The 19051-nt window shown below is 42.5% G+C and overlaps 1 protein-coding gene across 2 annotated transcripts in view; it reads right to left on the reverse strand.

Annotated features, from left to right (window-relative positions):
- Window positions 1-19051, reverse strand: part of SEMA3A (semaphorin 3A) — a 190362-nt gene that overhangs the window by 45726 nt on the left and 125585 nt on the right. The window contains exons 5-6 of one of the 2 annotated variants that reach the window (XM_053387697.1): window positions 18849-18942; window positions 11319-11438 (exon numbers count right to left, since the gene is read on the reverse strand). In XM_053387697.1, the coding sequence (XP_053243672.1) occupies window positions 11319-11438; window positions 18849-18942 (214 nt within the window). The remainder of the gene's footprint in view (window positions 1-11318; window positions 11439-18848; window positions 18943-19051) is intronic. The other variant, XM_053387699.1, reaches the window with a different exon arrangement.

Consider the following 19051-nt stretch of genomic DNA (forward strand, 5'->3'; position numbering starts at 1 on the left):
GTATACAATTCTTTGTGTGCCTGAAAATGCATCCGTCTGTGGAATACAGATCAGGGGCTACATTATATAAATGAAAATATCCCCCAAGATTAGTAGTCACGTTGTATCCTTCCACCTCATCTATCTTGCTGCTAAAGTAATTGAAAATACATTTTCTTTACAAAATCAAGACAAGCTGTGCAAGCAAGGAAATAAATCATCATGTACATAATTCTGACAGCACTATTGTTGGCTAACTTGTTGGGCTCTAATGCAGAATGCATACGGATCATTTTCTACAGGGTGCAAGGCTAGGATATGCTGCTGCTGCTGCTCTCCCTCCCTCCCATGTTTGTAGATCTTATTTTAACCTTTTAAACTCACTTTAGGATACTTTTATTTGCCAGCTTTGCAAGACACTGTATCTGTCTGCTCCCCAATCCTCCTTTTTACAGTTATCTTTAAAACTTTTTATTATTTCCTGCTATGTTTGCCATAAAGTCAATCCCTCCTTTCATCTTTTGATTCTCTGGACTTTGATTTCCTGCATGGAATCCTCCTGGTTAATTTTCAGTCTTCCAACCAGTCAAGGAAATGCTCCCTTCATATTTCCATTGTGGAAGGGGACGACAGATCTGTGGTGAAGCATATATGTTGCAGACAGAAGGTGCCAAGCCCAACCCCTGGCCGGTCCATTTCAAAAGACCGGCTAGCTGATACTGACTTAAGACTCTGGGTAACCACCTCAGCCTTCAAAAAAGTGTGGCCTGGGTGAAGGCAGAAACTCAAAACTGAAACCATGTTCTGTAATTACCCTTAGAGTCCAGTTGTTGAGGCTGCAGCTTGAAGACAAAGGGCTTGTCCATGTTTTTGTTTAATGTGGATGGTAAGCTTCCTTGTATGCCCATTCATTGTCCATATGAGGTTCTCCATATGAGGTACTCAAGCTTTTCCCTCATTCGATCTGGATTTTCTCATGCCCTCTCCTTTTTGGAGTATTCCAGGTATGAGAAAAGCTAGATTAAGGAAGAGGAAGCGTGGGAAGGCAGTGGTGTAGACGAGAACATTGTATGGATAATTAAAGAAGGTACAGGAAGCTTATTGTCCTCATTGTCCAGTATGGATGAGGCCAAATATGGGAGCAGGGACCTCTTAAGGCTCTCTTCCAGGACTGTTCTGCCACAGAAAACCAAGCATTTGACCAAGGGGGGAAATAGTCCATGTGTTTTCTGCTAGAAGAGCCTGGGTAAAATGTGAAGAAGCTCCTTTCTTTCCTATGCTGGTCTTCCATTCAGCGGCTGCATTGTGTAAGAAGAGGATTAAAAACAAAACAAAGCCCTAAAAATGGGACAAGTAGCAATTCCCACAGTGGAAAACCATTGGAGATTCTCTCTGATAAAGTAGCTTTGAACCATAGTTTCACAAATGCCTTCTCCCTGCAACGCAGGAATCTCAGCTAGATCATACATCCAACCGCTGTTTATAAACCTCCAAGGAAGGAGAGTCCACCACATATCCATACATACTTTGAGTAAAATGGAAAATGAAGCAGAAGCAAAATGCTTTGGGGAGTTTCATCTGTAACTCTGTTATGGTAATCTGCCTGGAATGGAGTGCTCAAGGAGCAGGACAAAGTTGGCAGTGGAACACTTTCAATAAACTCTTGAAATTGGTGCTCCATCACACACACACATCAAGGGACAAAAGCTCTGATAGGACTATTCCAATGCAGCTGTTTCATTTAAAAAGCCCAATGCACACCGTAATTTTGCTGCCGGTTTTTCTGTAATGCCATGAAACTGTACAGTATTGTATTACATGATATAGTAATTGTTCTTCTTTATGGAGTAGTTAGCAGGTGGTCCACCAACAAGCCAATAAACTATGGCGCATCTCTGACTTCACCATAACATTTTAACTGTGCGATAAGTTTTATTTGGCTTTTTATGACTCAGGAAGATCACTTTTATCTCTCTCCTCCGCCACACAAATAAAACCAAAGGTGGGGTGAACATGCATAGATGTGTTTGCTGAACCATTTTGGGGAGCCTGATCATCTCTCTCTCGCTAAGGCCTGCCAGAGAGATGAAGCAGAGCCAGAGAATCGTCTCGAGTGATAAAATGGGAGGGGGGGAGAGATGCAGGTGGGAGTCCACATTTTAAAATGGGTAAAAAGATCCAGGCCATTTGTAAATGAGCACATACAGTGGTACCTCAGGTTAAGTACTTAATTCATTCCGGAGGTCCGTTCTTAACCTGAAACTGTTCTTAACCTGAAGCACCACTTTAGCTAATGGGGCCTCCTGTTGCTACCGCGCTGCCAGAGCACGATTTCTGTTCTCATCCTGAAGCAAAGTTCTTAACCTGAAGCACTGTTTCTGGGTTAGCAGAGTCTGTAACCTGAAGCGTATGTAACCTGAGGTACCATTGTACCTCAGAGAGAAAGCTTTTACACAGTCTGAACCTCATATGTGTATTTTTACTTGCAATTCAATAATAATAATGCATGTAAGGTTTTTGTAACACTGAGAAGCGCTCCAAAATTGTAGAAGAAGAAGAAGAAGAAGAACAACAACAACAACAACAACCAACAACAACACCACCCACACTCTCCCAATCTGCTATCATTCCAGTCAGGTTGGTACACAAGAAGTTGTGGAACAGACTGTAAATGCTAGGTTTTAAAGGGTATAAAAAGTTATTGCAAAGAGCAAATTAACCACAGCTCTAGCACATCCCTTTGCAAATTCTGCATTTTAGGCAGTCTATGCTTATTTTTGTTTTACATAGGAAACCATGAAAAATTGTTTCCAGCACATGCAGTGCGAAGGGGTGATTCCCACATTACCACCTCATTTTGTTGTATGCATTGCTATTTTCCTAGAAAAAGAGGTGCCGGAACTCACCACAAACGCCTTCCCTGTTGTCTTAGAATGGCGATGGCACCCACCTGAGTTCCAGTGAATTCCAGCTGCAAAAAACTCCCTGGTTGTGTGTGTAAGCTAGGTCTGTTTCTGAGGTAACCACATCAACATAAAAGCTATTTTCTGATTTGGAGTATAAACTGACATTCCAAAAATGCATTCAAAACTCTGTTCAGCACAACTATCTGAATGGATGCAGATTCAGGTCCGCAAGGGTATGTTTTCATTTAGTTTCCATCAATGTGCTGTGATGTCAAAACCCTCATGCATTGGCCAAATTCAGTTTCAAAGCATTCATCGATGGAAGATTTACACACCCACAGATTCTTATGCTTTAAATGCAAGCGAGTTTTAAAGCAATCTCATACCAGCTATCAGTTTGATATCATCCATGACATTATTTGATTTTCAGAATGGCGAAGGTTGAGCTCACTGAACTATAAACAGTTTGAAACATGGAGAGCAATCCCATGACACGTCTCGGCACAAGCTGTAATTTAAATCACGTTGTACGCTAAGCCGAAAAGGCAGCACAGCTCTCAAAGGACACAAGGAAATTTGCAGTCATATTTCCGCTGCAATCCTGTAACTGCAAATTTGTTGTCTTCCTTTAATGCAAAAGGCAGACATCTGTAATTGAGAACAGCATTCAGTTCATGTTTATTCAGAAGCAAATCCCATTGACTTGTACTTGAAGGTGTGCTCCTTGTGCTGTGCATTTACATATGGAAATGCTCACCCCCAAAGCACTGTTGTGGTTCCTATATGCATGACTTTCATATGCATATTTCTCATCCACCTGACTGGCCTGCTGTCTTCTACCTGGCTCAACCCAAAGGGTTTTGCTGATGGATGGCACCTGCCAAGTCCTGCGCGATCAGACCTGATGATCAGCTCCTTGTCTGGTCTTTTGAAGCCCCTTGCAAAGCGTTCTGTAAGACCTGACTACCCACTGACTGTTGACTCTTGTGGAGCACCTTGGTAGGCGCTCTGCAGACTGTGTGTTTGCCTACATGGTCTGGTTTCAAACTGCAGGCAAAAAAATTTCACCTGACACCACCGTGGTGTCAGGTGACTGACATGTGGGTGACCCTGCCCACCTGTCAAACTTGGCCTGAGGTTGGGCTGGAGTCAGTTGCAATCTGGCCAGCAGGCGAACTTGCCCATCTCTGCCCTATAGCGTTCTTTTCAGTTTGTTATTCAGCACTTTGCAATGTACATGTGGATCAACTTAATATCTGTTTACAAAGCTCCCTTAATGAAATAAGTGGCAAGATTTAGAGGAATAATAGATTGCCACAGGGTAGGAAATATTTTTAAGCTGAGCACACTGTATCCTGAGAAGAACTATTCCACGACGGAGCATCCTTTCTTATAGGTGAGTGATTGATGAAGGATAGGAGAAGCCAGTGGTCTATGTCTATACACATAGACATAAGTACAGAAACACACACATACACACACTATTTAATTTGTCTAGATTTCTTGGTAACGGGCGAAGAACTGAATTCAAAAATATATTCACTCTTTTTTTTATGCGAGTCATGGAAAATATTGGAGGTGAAGGGGCACAAAATTAAAAAATAGCCACTCTGGTCCAGTAAAGGATACTTGCAATGAAATCACTTACAATGAAATCCTATTGAAACAGTTTAATTAAAATGGTTGAAGATTTAAATCCTAATCGCAGGTTACTTTATATCGGCATTTCTTGTAAGGTAGAATCCAAAATGGGTTTGGAAGCTCATCTTTGGGTAAAAGGTGTGAGGAAGCTAAAACAGTTTCAATAAGACAAACAAAATATTCGTGTGGGGAGGATCAATTTCCATATCTTTTGTAAACAGAGAATATGGTGAATATCTTGAAGTGTTTACTTGAAGAAATCACCCACCATCAGCTATGGAAGTGTGTTTAAAACATATTTATTCTGGTGTGGTATTTTTAATAATGTGCAAGTATGAATCATAAAATCCCATAGGTGCAAACCACATGAAAGTTTTATTCTGAAAAAGAAAGCAAAGTTGGCACCCTGGGAATGTTATCTCCTGTTTCCTGTCTATTGTTGCCAGGTGGTGACCTCCTTTTTGCCACATGAATCATCCTAATGTTTTTGGAGGAACTGAATTTATTGACAAATAAGCTTTGTCAGCTCATTGCTACTCACAAATAGCAGCTTTACATCACACTGGCCAAAATTCAACAGGAAGCTGACCTGTGTAATGAATGGGAAGGATGAAAAAACACAGTAGGTTTTCACTGTGTAGCCTTTGCAGTTATATTTGGGTATTTTGAGTGTTTCTGAAAAGTATGGCCATGGCAGGTGCCGATAATTTTCAAAAAGGAGGCAAGCTCTGGTGTTTCTGGTAATTAAACAGAACTTGTCTTCTTTTTGTTTCCATTTTCTCAATACTTTTTCTCTCTTTCTCTCCACCCATAATTTTCAGACTGAACATGTACACGCAAATATCATTTTAAAGGTTGACTAATGAGATGCCACTTAAATAACTTTACGCAACCCCATACCAATTCTAGTAAAATAAATGCTCGGCGTAATATTGAAGTATACCTACACATTTTAAAAGGTAAAACCACCCCATCATAGGAGCAAGCTTCTTGGCTGCTACTACAGAATTAATTACCTGTCAAATTATTTTAGTATTTGTATTAAAACACAGATACAAATTTGAGCAATCGGGGACTACGCTGTTTTTAATTAAAATTACCTGATTGTGCCCATAGGCTTCAGACAGACTGTGGTTGCAATTTTATGCGCACTTGAAAGTTCTGCTATCAGACAGACATACTTCTGAGTGAGCAGGAAAGGGATTAGGCAATTAAACTAATTTCAAAATCCTTAAATTTGGATTGAATGTGTGCATTTCCTTTCTGCCTCTCTCGTATTTCCCTTTGGGACAATTTTTACTGCTCAATTAGAAGACATACCCCATTGCAGAGCCTCACACTCATCCATGTCTCTGCTGCTCCAAGAGTCAATTAGCATTAACCAGCTTCATGCAGATGAACATATCTAATCCATCTCTCCCCCACTCCACCCCACCTTTATGGCTCATGCGCTCCAGCCACATCACACTTAACCTTTGCCATGGTGTCCCCAAAGAAGAATTTGTTTCACTCCATTCATGTCCTACCCTGTTTGGCAAACCACACTCCGGTGTCGCCCTGGGCCTTTGTATGGAACACACTAATCTGATTGTTCTTCCACTCTACAAACTCTGGGTCAACAATCAGGCTCTTGCCAGAAACTAATTAATTTGCAAACAGTCCCTGTTTTCACAGAGGGGGAGCTATTGAGAGCGATGTCAGCAGAGGCGATCGCACCGCGGTGACATGCATTGTTTTCTGTGCCATTCTTCTCACTCACTTCAACCACACACATGAACTCCAATTATGCAGTCAACAGTAAATCTCTTAATGCCCACCAGACTCTGACCATGGTGGCCAGAAAAGAGGAAATTCATATTGACGAGGTCAATGCTAATTAAACTAATTGTCACAGAGGAAGGAGGGGAGGGGGAGGGAGTCAAGTCAGACATTCAAGATCCAGTGACGTCGTCGCCCATGATGCTTCTTCTCCAACTAAAGTCAACATGGTTAAGATTCACTTCTCTGTTTATGTCTTCAGACTACTTCCCTGTGCTCAGGAATAAACCACAACTGAGCACAAGCGTCTGACTCAAATATACGGGGGGAAACCGTTTTCCATTGGCAACTTTGGCTCTTTTTGGACTGAGGACTGCCTGGCAGAGCTAGCCAAGAAACTGACACAGCTATCAAACACGCAGGAGCCCAGTGCATGTAACTTCAGATGACTTAGTCAAGGTAGCAGAGAGCTCTCAAAATGTGCTCAGGGATCAACGGATCCAGAAATGGGAGCATTCCATAGTCATCCATCAAAGGAAGTCATTAAAAATATTGCTAGAAAGTGCTGTATGACTGAGGATCGAGGCCATGTTTCCCATCCCAAAGGCTGTGAAATTATGAGGGCATTCCCTCTCTCTCTCTCTCTCACTGAATACTCACTCAACTTCTATAGTACTCAGCAACTTAAGGACAATGTCTCTGGAGAACCTGGCATGGTTATTTTCCCACTTAGTTTTTTTTTTAAGCCGCAGACAGTATGCTATAAACATCAAGAAGCTTTACAAAACTGAATAAAAAGCAAGGACATGATGAAAAAATCCCATAACATTTCGCTCTCTCTCTTTTTAAAAACCTCAGCTCTGCATAAAGGGAATACAACCATTTATTTCCTTGCAGAGAGAAGTGGAGGGAGTTGGACAAAAACATCTATCTGTCTTCCCCTAATATTGAAATTTGCTGAGCTTAAGATTTTTACAGTAAAAGCTGCCGGTCTAAAGATTAAGAACCTTTTTGTCAAAAAAAGTAAAAACTGCAAAAAAAAAAAATAGTTTGTGTGTGTGTGTTAAGGATGAGGGAGGAATATGTTCAATCTGGTATGATGCAAACATACCAGATATGTCTTCCCTGAAGGAATATATGAAATGAGACACAGTTCTCCTTCAAAACTAATCCAAATGGAGATGCAGTTCTTCAGCCAAAGAATGCATTCAAAAATGTGCACAGTATTGAAAAGCACATGCAAAAAGTGTACATTAGTAAAAAATAATGTGCAAAATGCATTTTATTATAGGAAAATTGCTTGCAAAAATTGTGTTAAAATTAGCAAGAGTAGAGGTGTACATGAAAATGCATATGAATTTTCATAGGTTGTTGTTGTTTTTTTAAAAACAACCTCATGCATATGCAGATATGGGACATTTATTATTATTTATTGTTGTTGTTGTTGTTGTTGTTGTTGTTATTTACCACTGGATAAAACAGAGGAACCAAACTTGAGAGATTCTTCCCTCCCTAGTGTGCATGTGGATGGGAGGGGGGAAGAGAGATCTCTCAGTTCCCTAAGGTAGCCGGAAAGTACTTTAATGGGGGGGTGGGAGGATGTCCTCCGCCCCCACAGCCCCTTCAGCCTGCAGAAAGAGAGGCCTAACAGACAGCTGATTTCCCGCATGAACACAGCGCATGCTAGAACTTGCCCTAGAAAGTGCTGTACAATGAACTGGGTTTCCAGGGCAGACAAATCGACCTGGAAAGGGTCCCCTGAGTTTGAAAACTATTACTCTAAAGGCACCACGTGCAAGGAGTATAACCCTTTGGTAAGTCAGAGGAGATACACACATTTGAATTCCATAAAAGCTTCCGGCTTCTAAAGGCTTTGATTTCTAGAGGGGTTGCAAGAAGCTCTGTGTAGGTAATCTTAGCCCCTCTCTGTCCTCGGGCCGTTTCCATTTCCTGATCCTCTCAGATGCATCCTTAGTGCTAACTTGGGAAAAATCAGTTCTCACATTCAGCGCTGAGAGACTGGTGAGCGCAATTCAAAAGGAGAGAGGGGAATGCCACAGTTTCGGCACTGAGCCATGGGGACAGTGGACAATGACTGCGCTCTCTGGCTGCATAAATCCTCCTGACTCAGCTGTCAGTGTGTGGATCTACAGCACAAAAGCAGCTTTTACTTGCATGACTGAGCTAGGGCAGGTTATCCTTGGGATCAATCAGCTGGGGAGAGTTAAGATAGTATTCCGGAAGATTCTTTGGTTATAGGTCCACAGAAAGCCAAAAGAATAATAATAATAAAAATCTCCCTTTTCACCCGTTGACATTCTCTGAAGTCCCACTATCTTGACTAAAATTAGAGTGGAAGTAAAACCAAGGAATAACCGTTCCCGAAGTATTTCTCACAAATGGCACACACATCGTTCTCATGATGCTAACATCGAGCAGCGCCATATGTTTGGCAGAGGTTCATAGTTGTTATTTATATTGCGTTAGCGCCTACAGGGCTCCCAATCAGTGAGTCATTACGTCTGGCACAGGGTGCCCATTGAATTAAAAGGCATTCCTGCCCCCCTCCCCTCATTGCTGCTTCTGCCTTAGTTTACAGTACAAGTCCAAAGCCATTGTGGAATTTCCTTGTGACAGTGGGCAGCAATTGCTTCTCAAAGGCAGAGCTTTCGTGATTCCGACTTCTGCAGCTGGAGCGCTAAGGAACCCAAAGGTGTGGCAGGAGCACTTGCCTAGAGATGTGGCTTGAAGCAAATCAAACCCACATGGCTGGAATGACAAATGCCACCTCCAAAACATACTGAAAGATTTTAGGAAAAGGGATGCAGAGCTCAAAGGTGTCAGCAGCAGGGGAAGGAAGCACTTAGGGAGATACTGCCTGCCTTCCTGAGAGTCTGGGAGGAAATCTGAGCTAAGCAGGCACCCAGGCAGCACAAAGGAAAAGTGTGAATTGAGAAAAGACGGAAGTGGGAAGCCAAGAAGACACAATCTGGGGCTTGGTGTGGGGCTGCGTATGGCTATTGAAAATAAAAAGGCTGACCTAAGGATTACAAATTTGATCAAGGTGGAAGATGGAGCTTTGGGGACATTGGGACTTGAAAGGATTAAGAAACAAGATTCAGGCTCCATTTTTAAGTATGGAGGTCTGGCTGGAAGAAACAGGGACCATATTGGACTAGAGCTCCTCCGAGACTTGGTGTTTAATACCAAGGACTATCAAAAAAACCGGCAGAGAGGAATGGAGAGAGAATTAAGAGCCTCGGACGTGAGGTCTCCAGGCTGACAGTAGATGGACTGATGGACGTTTTAAGGGGATTGAAACCGGAAAAGGGGGGGTGGAGTTTGGGAATCCAAAGGGTGTATAATCTAACTTGTTTTGTTCTTATTTTGTTTGGATATCTATATGAAAATTGGGGAAATCGTGGAAGGAAAATCAGGCCGACTTTAGAAAAAGGTTTAAAGAATAAGCAATGATGTATAAATATGAAGTTTATAAGGTAAAATTGGTTTTTTAGAAAAAGGAACTAAATACAAAAAGGTTTAAAAATAGGGATAAGAGCTTGTTGAACCAACAATTGGACCTGGAATACAAGAGGGAGAGGTGTGGGGAAGTCAGGGAAATATGTTATAGAAAATAAGGATTGTGAACCGTATGTATTTTTAATTTTTTTCTTGTTGTTTTTGTTTTTTTCCTTTTTTTCTGTTTTTTTTTTTTTTGGTTTTGTTATTGTAATACGGTGGAAAATTTTAATAAATATCATTTAAATATATATATATATATTGAAAATAAAAAGGCCTTTCCTCTCTGACAGCATGGTCCGGATCAGTACAAGGAGGAGCAGTAGGAAGAGCAGGCGCAGTTTGCACAGTGGGACGGAGCTGTCCCCCCTCTGCACTATCCATGTATAAGACAACCCTCCCATTTTTTACTTTATTCTGGAGTACAATACCCTTGTCTAATACATGGAAAAGTACGGTAAGTGTGAACTATCATCTCAGCCGACGCTCAGCCTCAATCTACAGGTAACTGCACTCAGCTAATCCTGCTAAATGAGCTATTCTAAGGCTGAAAACGGATGCATCCTTAAATGTTAGCAGATCCCATTGGACTGGCTCAGGGGAAAAAAATGATCTAGTTTTTTTTCTGTTTGGTGTGTCTATGTAAACAATCAACATAATTTCTGAGATCATCCAAGAAGAGCTTTAGAGTTGAAACAGATTATACTGAAACAGGAAAGGTCTTTTCAAAATCAGAGAATGGGGACTTGATACCAACTGCTTGCTCAATAATGCAATTCTCACTGGCAGTCCTTTTCTGTGTCTGTGGTGAAATTTACCCCCAGGAAATTTGCTTGTCTTGCAGAAGCAGAGCTGCCTAAGCCCTTCCAGCATGGTTTAAAGGCAGGATGGTGGCCTATAAACCAGAACTAACCCCTAAATAGATTTTTATCTGATTCCTGGAGACTCACAAATTTTAATCAAGATATGATAAAAGAAAAGAAGTTACTCATGGCTTTGTTAATGAAGAACAGAAAAAAAAATGTCTCCCAGTTTTAAGCAGCAGAGACATTCTACAATTGCATGTTTTATCTCTCGTTTTGATATCTGTATGAAACATGTACATCTAAATATTGGCATGTGATCATATGTCTGAGCCCATGTGCTTCACAGCTGGGAAGACCTCAGTGCTGAATGTGCCAATTTTATTATGCAGTCTGACTCCACAGTGCATGGGGATGTCGGGGAAGGGAATCGGTTTGCAGAAGAAAACATACTTTTGGCTCTCAGTTCACAGAATAGAGCAGCTCTCAATAATACAGAAGCTGCCCATCTCCATATTTAGGCAAAATCCACACTCCACAAATAACAATGGAATTAAAATCAAAGCACACATAAAATCAAGCCCAATTAGTTTCATTCATTTGTGGCAATTTCAATGTGGTGCTGAGCAACTGTGAATGAGTGTTGCACATTAAAGTTAATTAGCCATCGTTTAAAACTATGGAAAGTAGATAAACGATATTCCTGACTTACCATTAAGCCACCGGGAGTCGTGCTGCTCTGTCCTGATTGGGTGATGGTGCCCCAGCGTACGGAAAATGGCAAAATCTCTGCCCATGAAATCTGCCGCCGTTCCAGAATAAAGCTCACCATCTGTAACATTGCATGAAATTGCACAGAATATCAGCCACTCAGTGAACCTATCAGAATTTATTACAAAGGAGCAAACAGAATGCCAATGCACAATACACATGATGGTTGAAAGCTATTTGCACTGGCAAAGGTCTGGGCATAAACATTTCAGGACCTTCCGTGTTTACCTCTTTCATTCCAGGTTTTGGCAGAGAAACTTGAGGAGGGAGTGTTGCCAATATATGCCTTGCTTATGATACCTGATTATTTAGAGGAGGAGACAAGCATCTAGGTGGCCAACGTTATTTTCTGGTGAATCTCAGAGGTGTCCAAGTGACTGGACATGCTGCCTGCCTTGCAGCCCAGAGACAGGAAATGTGCCAGCCTCAACAGAAGACTTAGCTCCTCACTTCCTGTTGAGCCTCAATCCATCTCCCATCTCAAATCAGAGCACACACTCCTTTGGACTTTCCTCTCCTCACTGACATCGTACTTTTCTCTTCTTTGTCCCCCTCCTAAGCTGTGATTCCTGCTTTGAGGGGTTGGATTAGATGACACTTTGGCTCCCACCCACCCCCAACTCTACAGTTCTATAATTCTAGTTTGTTTCATTTCTTTTACAATCAAAAAAGCCCCTCCTTTTTACCACAGTTCCTTCCTTCCTTTATCCATCTTTTAGAACATGCCCGTGTGCCACACTTTACAATTTGGAAAAATTTATCCATGTCGCAAAAAAGACACGCCAAGGACAGATGTTACTAAACATCAACCACTTTAGGATGTGTGGTTCAGAGCTTCCAAGCGCACAATTTACGCTCCACTCACTGAAATGTCATGGGCAACTCTGTGCACAGACGGCATTGGCTTTGCGCCTGTGCCATCGCAGGATTAGGCTACAGTGATGATGGGAAATTTCTATGGACTGTGACAGAAGCAGCTAGCTGTTGCAAATTCTGTTGAATAGGCCAAGGGGCCAAGGTCAATGGGTGGTCTACAAGAGAGGGAGTGAAAAGAAAGTCAATAAGGCAGGAGCGAAAGCAAGGCACCACATTGCTCTAGGAAAGCACAGAAGATCAGCCTGTTACCTTCCCAGAACCAAGATTGAGGAACTGAAGCAAATTGTTGGAATGTAGTTGCATACCACAGATGCATACCTAGGCTCCCTTGCGCAAGGAGCTGTATTGGTGCCATACACCCACCCTGGCAAGGAGATGTCTCCAAAGCCAAAAGAGACCATGAGCCAGGAACTCAAAAAGGTGGCTTTTTATCACCTCTCCCACTCGGCCAGTGACTTCCGTGGCCAACGGTGTTGGGTCTGTTCTGCTCTTCCTTTGTCAGTCTGCCTGCCCATCTGCCTGCCTCCCTGCCTCCTTCATTCCCTCCACTCGCTGCTTTTACTCCTAGCCACTCTGAGCCAGAGTGGAGATTTTGGGGGCCCCTGAGCCTGCTCCTTTGGTGGGGCCATTCCGACCACCCCCTAGGTATGCCTCTGGTTGCCAGCAGTCACTTGGCTTGCGGGCTCAAGAGTTCTTGCTACAGATTTCTGCCCAGATGCTTCTGAGTGCCTGCAGACCCCTTCAGCTGCCCTGGAAGCACAGCAAGTGGGCCTTGGCAACTGGCCTGCCAGAGTTTCAGGCCAGCCCTGTTGGCCCACAGCTGAACCTGTTTCTTTAGTATACAGGGAACTGCAGTTGACACTGGAATGACCGTGCTTGCTTTGATTCTGCTTTAGGAAGGCTCACGGAGCGCTGAATAAGGATCTTTGCCTTTCAAAGCAAAAATCATGGAATGAATTGACTGGTTATTAAAGTTCAGGTATTCCATTTGTCATGGCCCCAGCAAATGCCCTCGACAGAATTTAATTTGACTTTGTTGGAAAGAAGCTTATTAGTTCCAAGGCATGCTCGTATTTTCCATGCCAATTTTAGAATACATTTCCATGGCGGGGCAGCCATGTCTGATCATGCCTGCTGGGAAAGTTGAGCCGCCTTCCCTTGAAAGGCTGAAAGCAGGGCTGCGCATCATAAGAGTCGGAATGGGAGAAAACATGATAGTGGAAATAGGTGAAATGAGAAGAAGATTAAAAGCAACAAGGCCTCTTCTCCCCAGCAGGAGGTATAATCAAAACCGAGTGAAAGAGAACAGCACATTAATTACCTATTTATCATCTTTCTGTCTCATCTGCCACTTGCTATTTTTAAAAGGAGAGACAATCACTTAATTATAGCTCTTATTATGTACTGTGCTTGAGAAAATGCCTTTGATGCCTCTGTTAGCCTTTACTTAACTTTACCCCCATTTGCTTGTCAGCTCTCTCCAGAGACTTGGGAGGAATCAATATAAATCAAGGGAAAGACAAGAAGGCTGCTTTCATTTCAGCGTTGTCAAAGAGGGGAAGAGGTCACCCAGAGCAAGAGATTTCAGAAGCCAAAGTATGTGTGTGTATATATATCCATTCATGTGCATTTGTATATGCATGTAGTACTTGTGTGTGTGTGTGCATTTAAAACCAGACGTTTGCAGTATTTTTTATACGTTATGGGGCTTGTGTGTGAAAGGTTTGTGCTCTGTGCACAGATAGACACTGAGGTCCCCATCCTTCCCACAGGATTTAGTGGAGGGGGCACACTGCAGCCCCCTCCACAAAAAACCAATGCTTCATTTCCCCCATAGCAATGACTGGCAACAATTCATTTCCATGGGAGATAATCCAATGGTGCACTCTGAAATACTGGTCCAATTTTCATGGATCTTGGATATTGTTTCTTGGCCATGTTAGAGAGCGACAGAAAGCTGGAGGAAGCACAATATGAGTGGAAAGGGGGAGAGAGAGATGGTTCCTTCAAGCACCTTTCCTGAACACCTGCTGGGATTCAGGTCTCTCCTGGCTGAAAGGTCATGTAATGTTCTTCTTGTCTCGCTCTGCATATATCATGGGTATTGATTAGGAGCCAAAAACTTTTTTTTTTATTTACTTGCCCTAATAATTTGCATAGATATGTATGGTCCTTGTCAGAAAAGAACTTAGTAAAGGTATCCATACATTCAGGGAAGACATCATAGAAGAAGCCAATGTGTTGCCCAGCCTGAATGTCACATCATCACGGGTGCAAAGTTTAATCCCGTCAAGGTGCCCACTGAAAAACATTGAACTTAATGCACTAGAGGGCTTGCATGGGAATATCCCAAGCTTTGGTGCTCTGTGTATGGTGGCTACTGCTGGTTGAAACTCTCCTCAGCTTGATTAAAAACCCGAATCGAGCAATATTAGAGAATATTAGAAGCAAAGATTGGGTTTTCCCTAGAGTTTGGGACTAACACGTAATGTTGACTGCCCCTTATGCTGGTTTATAAACTTGCCATTGTTTGATGGTCCCTTCCATTTTGTTTAAGTTATGGACACCATCACGGCTCAGACGGAGCTAAGCGACCCCCCCCCCCCAAGTGGTAATTGAAGGGAGCAGAAGGAACTGGAACCTTAGCAGAAAGGGAGTCACACAGTCTCTGTGTCCATATCAAAGTAACTACAGCTGATGCAAGCTCTCTTATGTGTTCTGTTTTTTCAAGGCTGTTTTCTTTGTTCTCACTAACTTATGGTGTGACCAAAGGCGTCAAGGGTTTTTATATTCTGGTTGATGCTACTCTTACTCACTGAAGTTAATAGTCGTAACTAGCTTAGCTTCATTAATTTAAAGGAGTCTAATCTGAGTAGGACTTAGTGGAATACAGCTCAAGACATCGATTCCATAAAACATATTTTGTTGCACTGTACAAAATATGAGCGAGCCAGGGCTGAACTGATACTACTCTTGCTGGTACCTTTCCCGGGAAAATCAGAGGCTCACTATGTCAGGTTCCTTTTGGAAGACTGGACAAATGCTAGAACATTAGCAGTGGCAAAGTTTTTATCAGTGGTTGCAAGAATCAATGATCCCTAGATTCTGAACAAAATGCTTGTTTAACCTGGAGGTAGGCTTTATGAATTGTGTATTGCTTTGTAACGATTTGTTGGGCTTCTGGACCGTAATACAGATTGTTGTTGTTGTTAAAGGAGTCTAATCTGAGTAGGACTTAGCTGAATACAGCCCAAACATTTCTATATACATCTAATGGTAGGAGATTCAAATCTGAATGGGTACAGTCCACAGGAAAGTTATTCTCCGCATCCATCATTGGGATGAATGGGCATTGAACAAGAGATTCAGAGCTCCTGCTCCACAATTCAGTGGAGCTTGCTAAAGTGAAGCCTAGGTTGTGTCCTTAAAGAAGAACAGGTTGTGTAACCTTAGCTTTGTTCATTAATAAATAATCTCCATTACAAAAGTACCATAGAAAAATATGCAATTCCCTCCTCCCCTACTCGTGTTTGGTCTTTAAAATGTTTTTGCATTCTTCCTGGACCAGGTAAATTTGATGTGGAAACCTCCTCATGGACACGCACAGGGAAGATGCGCTTGGAGCAGCCTATTAATAATGAATTGCAGCTAAATGATGCCTGAGAGCTGCGCACATCTCTGCCACAGCTGGCATTTTGCTCAACACACCAGAGTAACGGTTATCATAAATGAACAGCTCTTAAAAGTAACGAAAACCATTTGGAAGGAGATTGAGCAAGAAACATTTAGGGCAGAGGAATTAATAGCTATGAAACATTTAAAAATATTATTGAATTAGGAGTGATTAAAAAAAACAGCAGTGTGCCATTTCTGTATTTCAAAAATGTTTTGAGCTTACAAAATTCAATTCCTGATGATGTAGCTTGGGGGTGGGAGAAGTTTAGCTGAGATTCCAGTTCACATATTTGTACCTGGCATTGAGTATGGAGGACAGATTAGGGATTCTACTGCTCAGTAGTTTTCCTACCTGAGCTGATAAGATACCACTGTTTGATGCATGTTTTTCTTAAACCAACTTCACATGGATTGGAGTCTCTAAGCTGTTCTAAATTTGCAGTGGCAAATGATGGCCATTGAGACTGGTGGGGTGGGAATCAGGGAGCAAAAACAGAAGATGGAGCCAGAATCATAACAGGTTCAGCTGAATGATTCTAGTTTTGTCCCCATCCTCCTCATTCCTGCAAGTATAAGACTGACAGTCATAATGACCCCCTGAATAGATTTGATGTTAGAAGGTAAGCAAGTGAGGGTTGGCTGATGACAGAGAGATCTTGGTGGTGTACAAATGGACCAGCCTCCCCTACTCATTCATCTCTAGCCAAGGTGCACACTGCGCTGCTGTGAATATCTATGGACACGGGTGGTACTGTGGTCTAAACCACTAAGCCTCTTGGGCTTGCTGATTGAAAGGTTGGTAGTTTGAATCTGCACAATGGGGTGAGCTCCCATTGTTCTTTTCTAGCTCCTGCCAACCTAGCAGTTTGAAAGCACACCCATGCAAGTAGATAAATAGGTACCACTGTGGCGGGAAGGTAAATGGCATTTCCGTGCACTCTGGTTTACATCACGGTGTTCCATTGCACTAGAAATGGTTTAGTCACACTGGCCACAGGAAAACTGTCTGTGGACAAACACCAATTCCTTCGGCCTGAAAGCGAGATGAGCGCTGCTGCACCTCATAGTCGCCTTTGGCTGGACTTAACCATCCAGGGGTCCTTTATCTTTACCTTTTTCCATGGGTGAAAGAGCTATGAAACACACTGGCGCGCAGGGGAGGGGGACTTCACTGTGCGCTAAGGCAGTAATATGGATGTCCCCTCAGGTAGAATAGACAATATGAGGCTCGATGGGTGAATAGTCTGCCCTAGTATATGGCAGCTTCTGTCCTCCTGAATAACGTTAAAAGCCATCACCTCTGCTCCTCATATTGATCTCTCTCTTCCTTAACACCTTGCCCCCAATTCCATATGCCTTCCACACAAGAAGAAAGGATTTGTGAAAAAAGAAAAAGAGAATATGAGAGGAAAACCCAAAAAACCCAAAATCATTGTATTAGTGTAAGTCCACATGAAAAAGGAATGTGAGAAGACAGCACTCCATTGACTTCATTTGGCTACAGGCCATGAGGTTTGCGTAAGACGCCCTTGTCATCGTATTCTTTCTTGACTGAATATTAATGCAAATAGGGAAGTCAGCCTCTCTGCAGAAGCAGCACCACAAATTAAAGTTGCCCCAGGCACTAATTTATATACCCGTCTTTTCAGACGTACTTTCTCGCCCTTCTGTTTTGAGTAAATACAGGGTGCAAGTTGCAGCAAGGCAGTGACCTCAGGGGAGTAATCACCTGAACTTTCAGATGCAGGAAAAAGCATCAACAGTTGGTTAAAAGTCAGTTACTAAGCGCATAAGAAGAGAAACTCATATTGAAATGCTTTCCGTCCCCTGAAGAACATCTAGAAAATAGGGAGCAATGTTCTTTCTTTAAAATGTGTATCTGTGTTGCTCAAGTAACATCAAGCCACTAATCACTTTTTGAATTTCCTGTGCCTTCATGATAATGAAATACCAATTGCCTCCACACATGTTCAAATTCTAATTTTGTTGCATGTCCACAATTTTCTAGCAACCCTGTGAGGTTTTTGAACAGGAACCTTCTACAGCCAATTCAGGCACCATGTGTCCCAGAATTGTTCCTGGGTAAGGGGGTAGAGTGGGACGCGGGTGGTGCTGTGGTGTAAACCACTGAGACTAGGGCTTGCCAATTAGAAAGTCAGAGGTTTGAATCCCCTCAACAGGGTGAGCTCCCGTTGCTCAGTCCCAGCTCCTGCCAACCAAGCAGTTCAAAAGCATGTCAAAGTGCAAGTAGATAAATAGATACCGCTCCAGTGGGAAGGTAAACAGCGATTCCATGCACTGCTCTGGTTTCGCCAGAAGCGGCTTAGTCCTGCTGGCCACATGACCTGGAAAAACTGTCTGCGGACAAACGTTGCCTCCCTCAGACAGTAAAGCGAGATGAGTGCCGCAACCCCAGAGTTGTTCGTGACTGGACTTAACTGTCAGGGGTCCTTTACCTTTACCTTTAAGGGGGCAGAGAATGGCACAGCCACTTTGCTCCCCCTCTCATGTTCCTTCCTGCAGCTGCTTATGCACGGGGAGAAGCACACAGTGAAGAAAATATGAAGGGGAGAGTGTGCCCTAAACACAAAGACCATGTGCATGATTTAAGAACCAGAATTTTGCACCGTTGCCATTGTCCATAAGTTCACATTCATAGTGTAATGATTGCACTATTGTAAAGACTGGAATTTCCCAAGTGGCATGTCTATCATCAGAAATTATGGGTTGCTATTGTTGTGTAGGATTAAGCGTGTCTTCACTTGTGGTGCAGCCAAACAAAACCACATTCCATTTCTCCCTGGGAAGATGTTGAAATAAGGAAGCAGAGGCTCTGATAACCATCAGGAACAGGAAGAAGCAGGTACCTATAGATAAAGTCTATTTTATGAAAATAAACAAACAAATAAATAAATCCTACCTATTAAAAGAGAAGCTGTCAGCAGTTTGGGGTCATAGGGGCTTTTTCCTCTGCCGTTTTCAAAATGTGAATCTTCCAGCTTAAAAATATTGTCCTGCAGAGGAAGAAGGAAGAAATAATTAATTTAACCAGGCATTGAGACGACTGGGTATGAATTATTAGCCCATCAGTTCAGCACACAAACTAAATTTTGTTTGTTACCA

Source organism: Podarcis raffonei, chromosome 5, assembly GCF_027172205.1.
Source record: "Podarcis raffonei isolate rPodRaf1 chromosome 5, rPodRaf1.pri, whole genome shotgun sequence".
Lineage (NCBI taxonomy): Eukaryota > Metazoa > Chordata > Lepidosauria > Squamata > Lacertidae > Podarcis > Podarcis raffonei.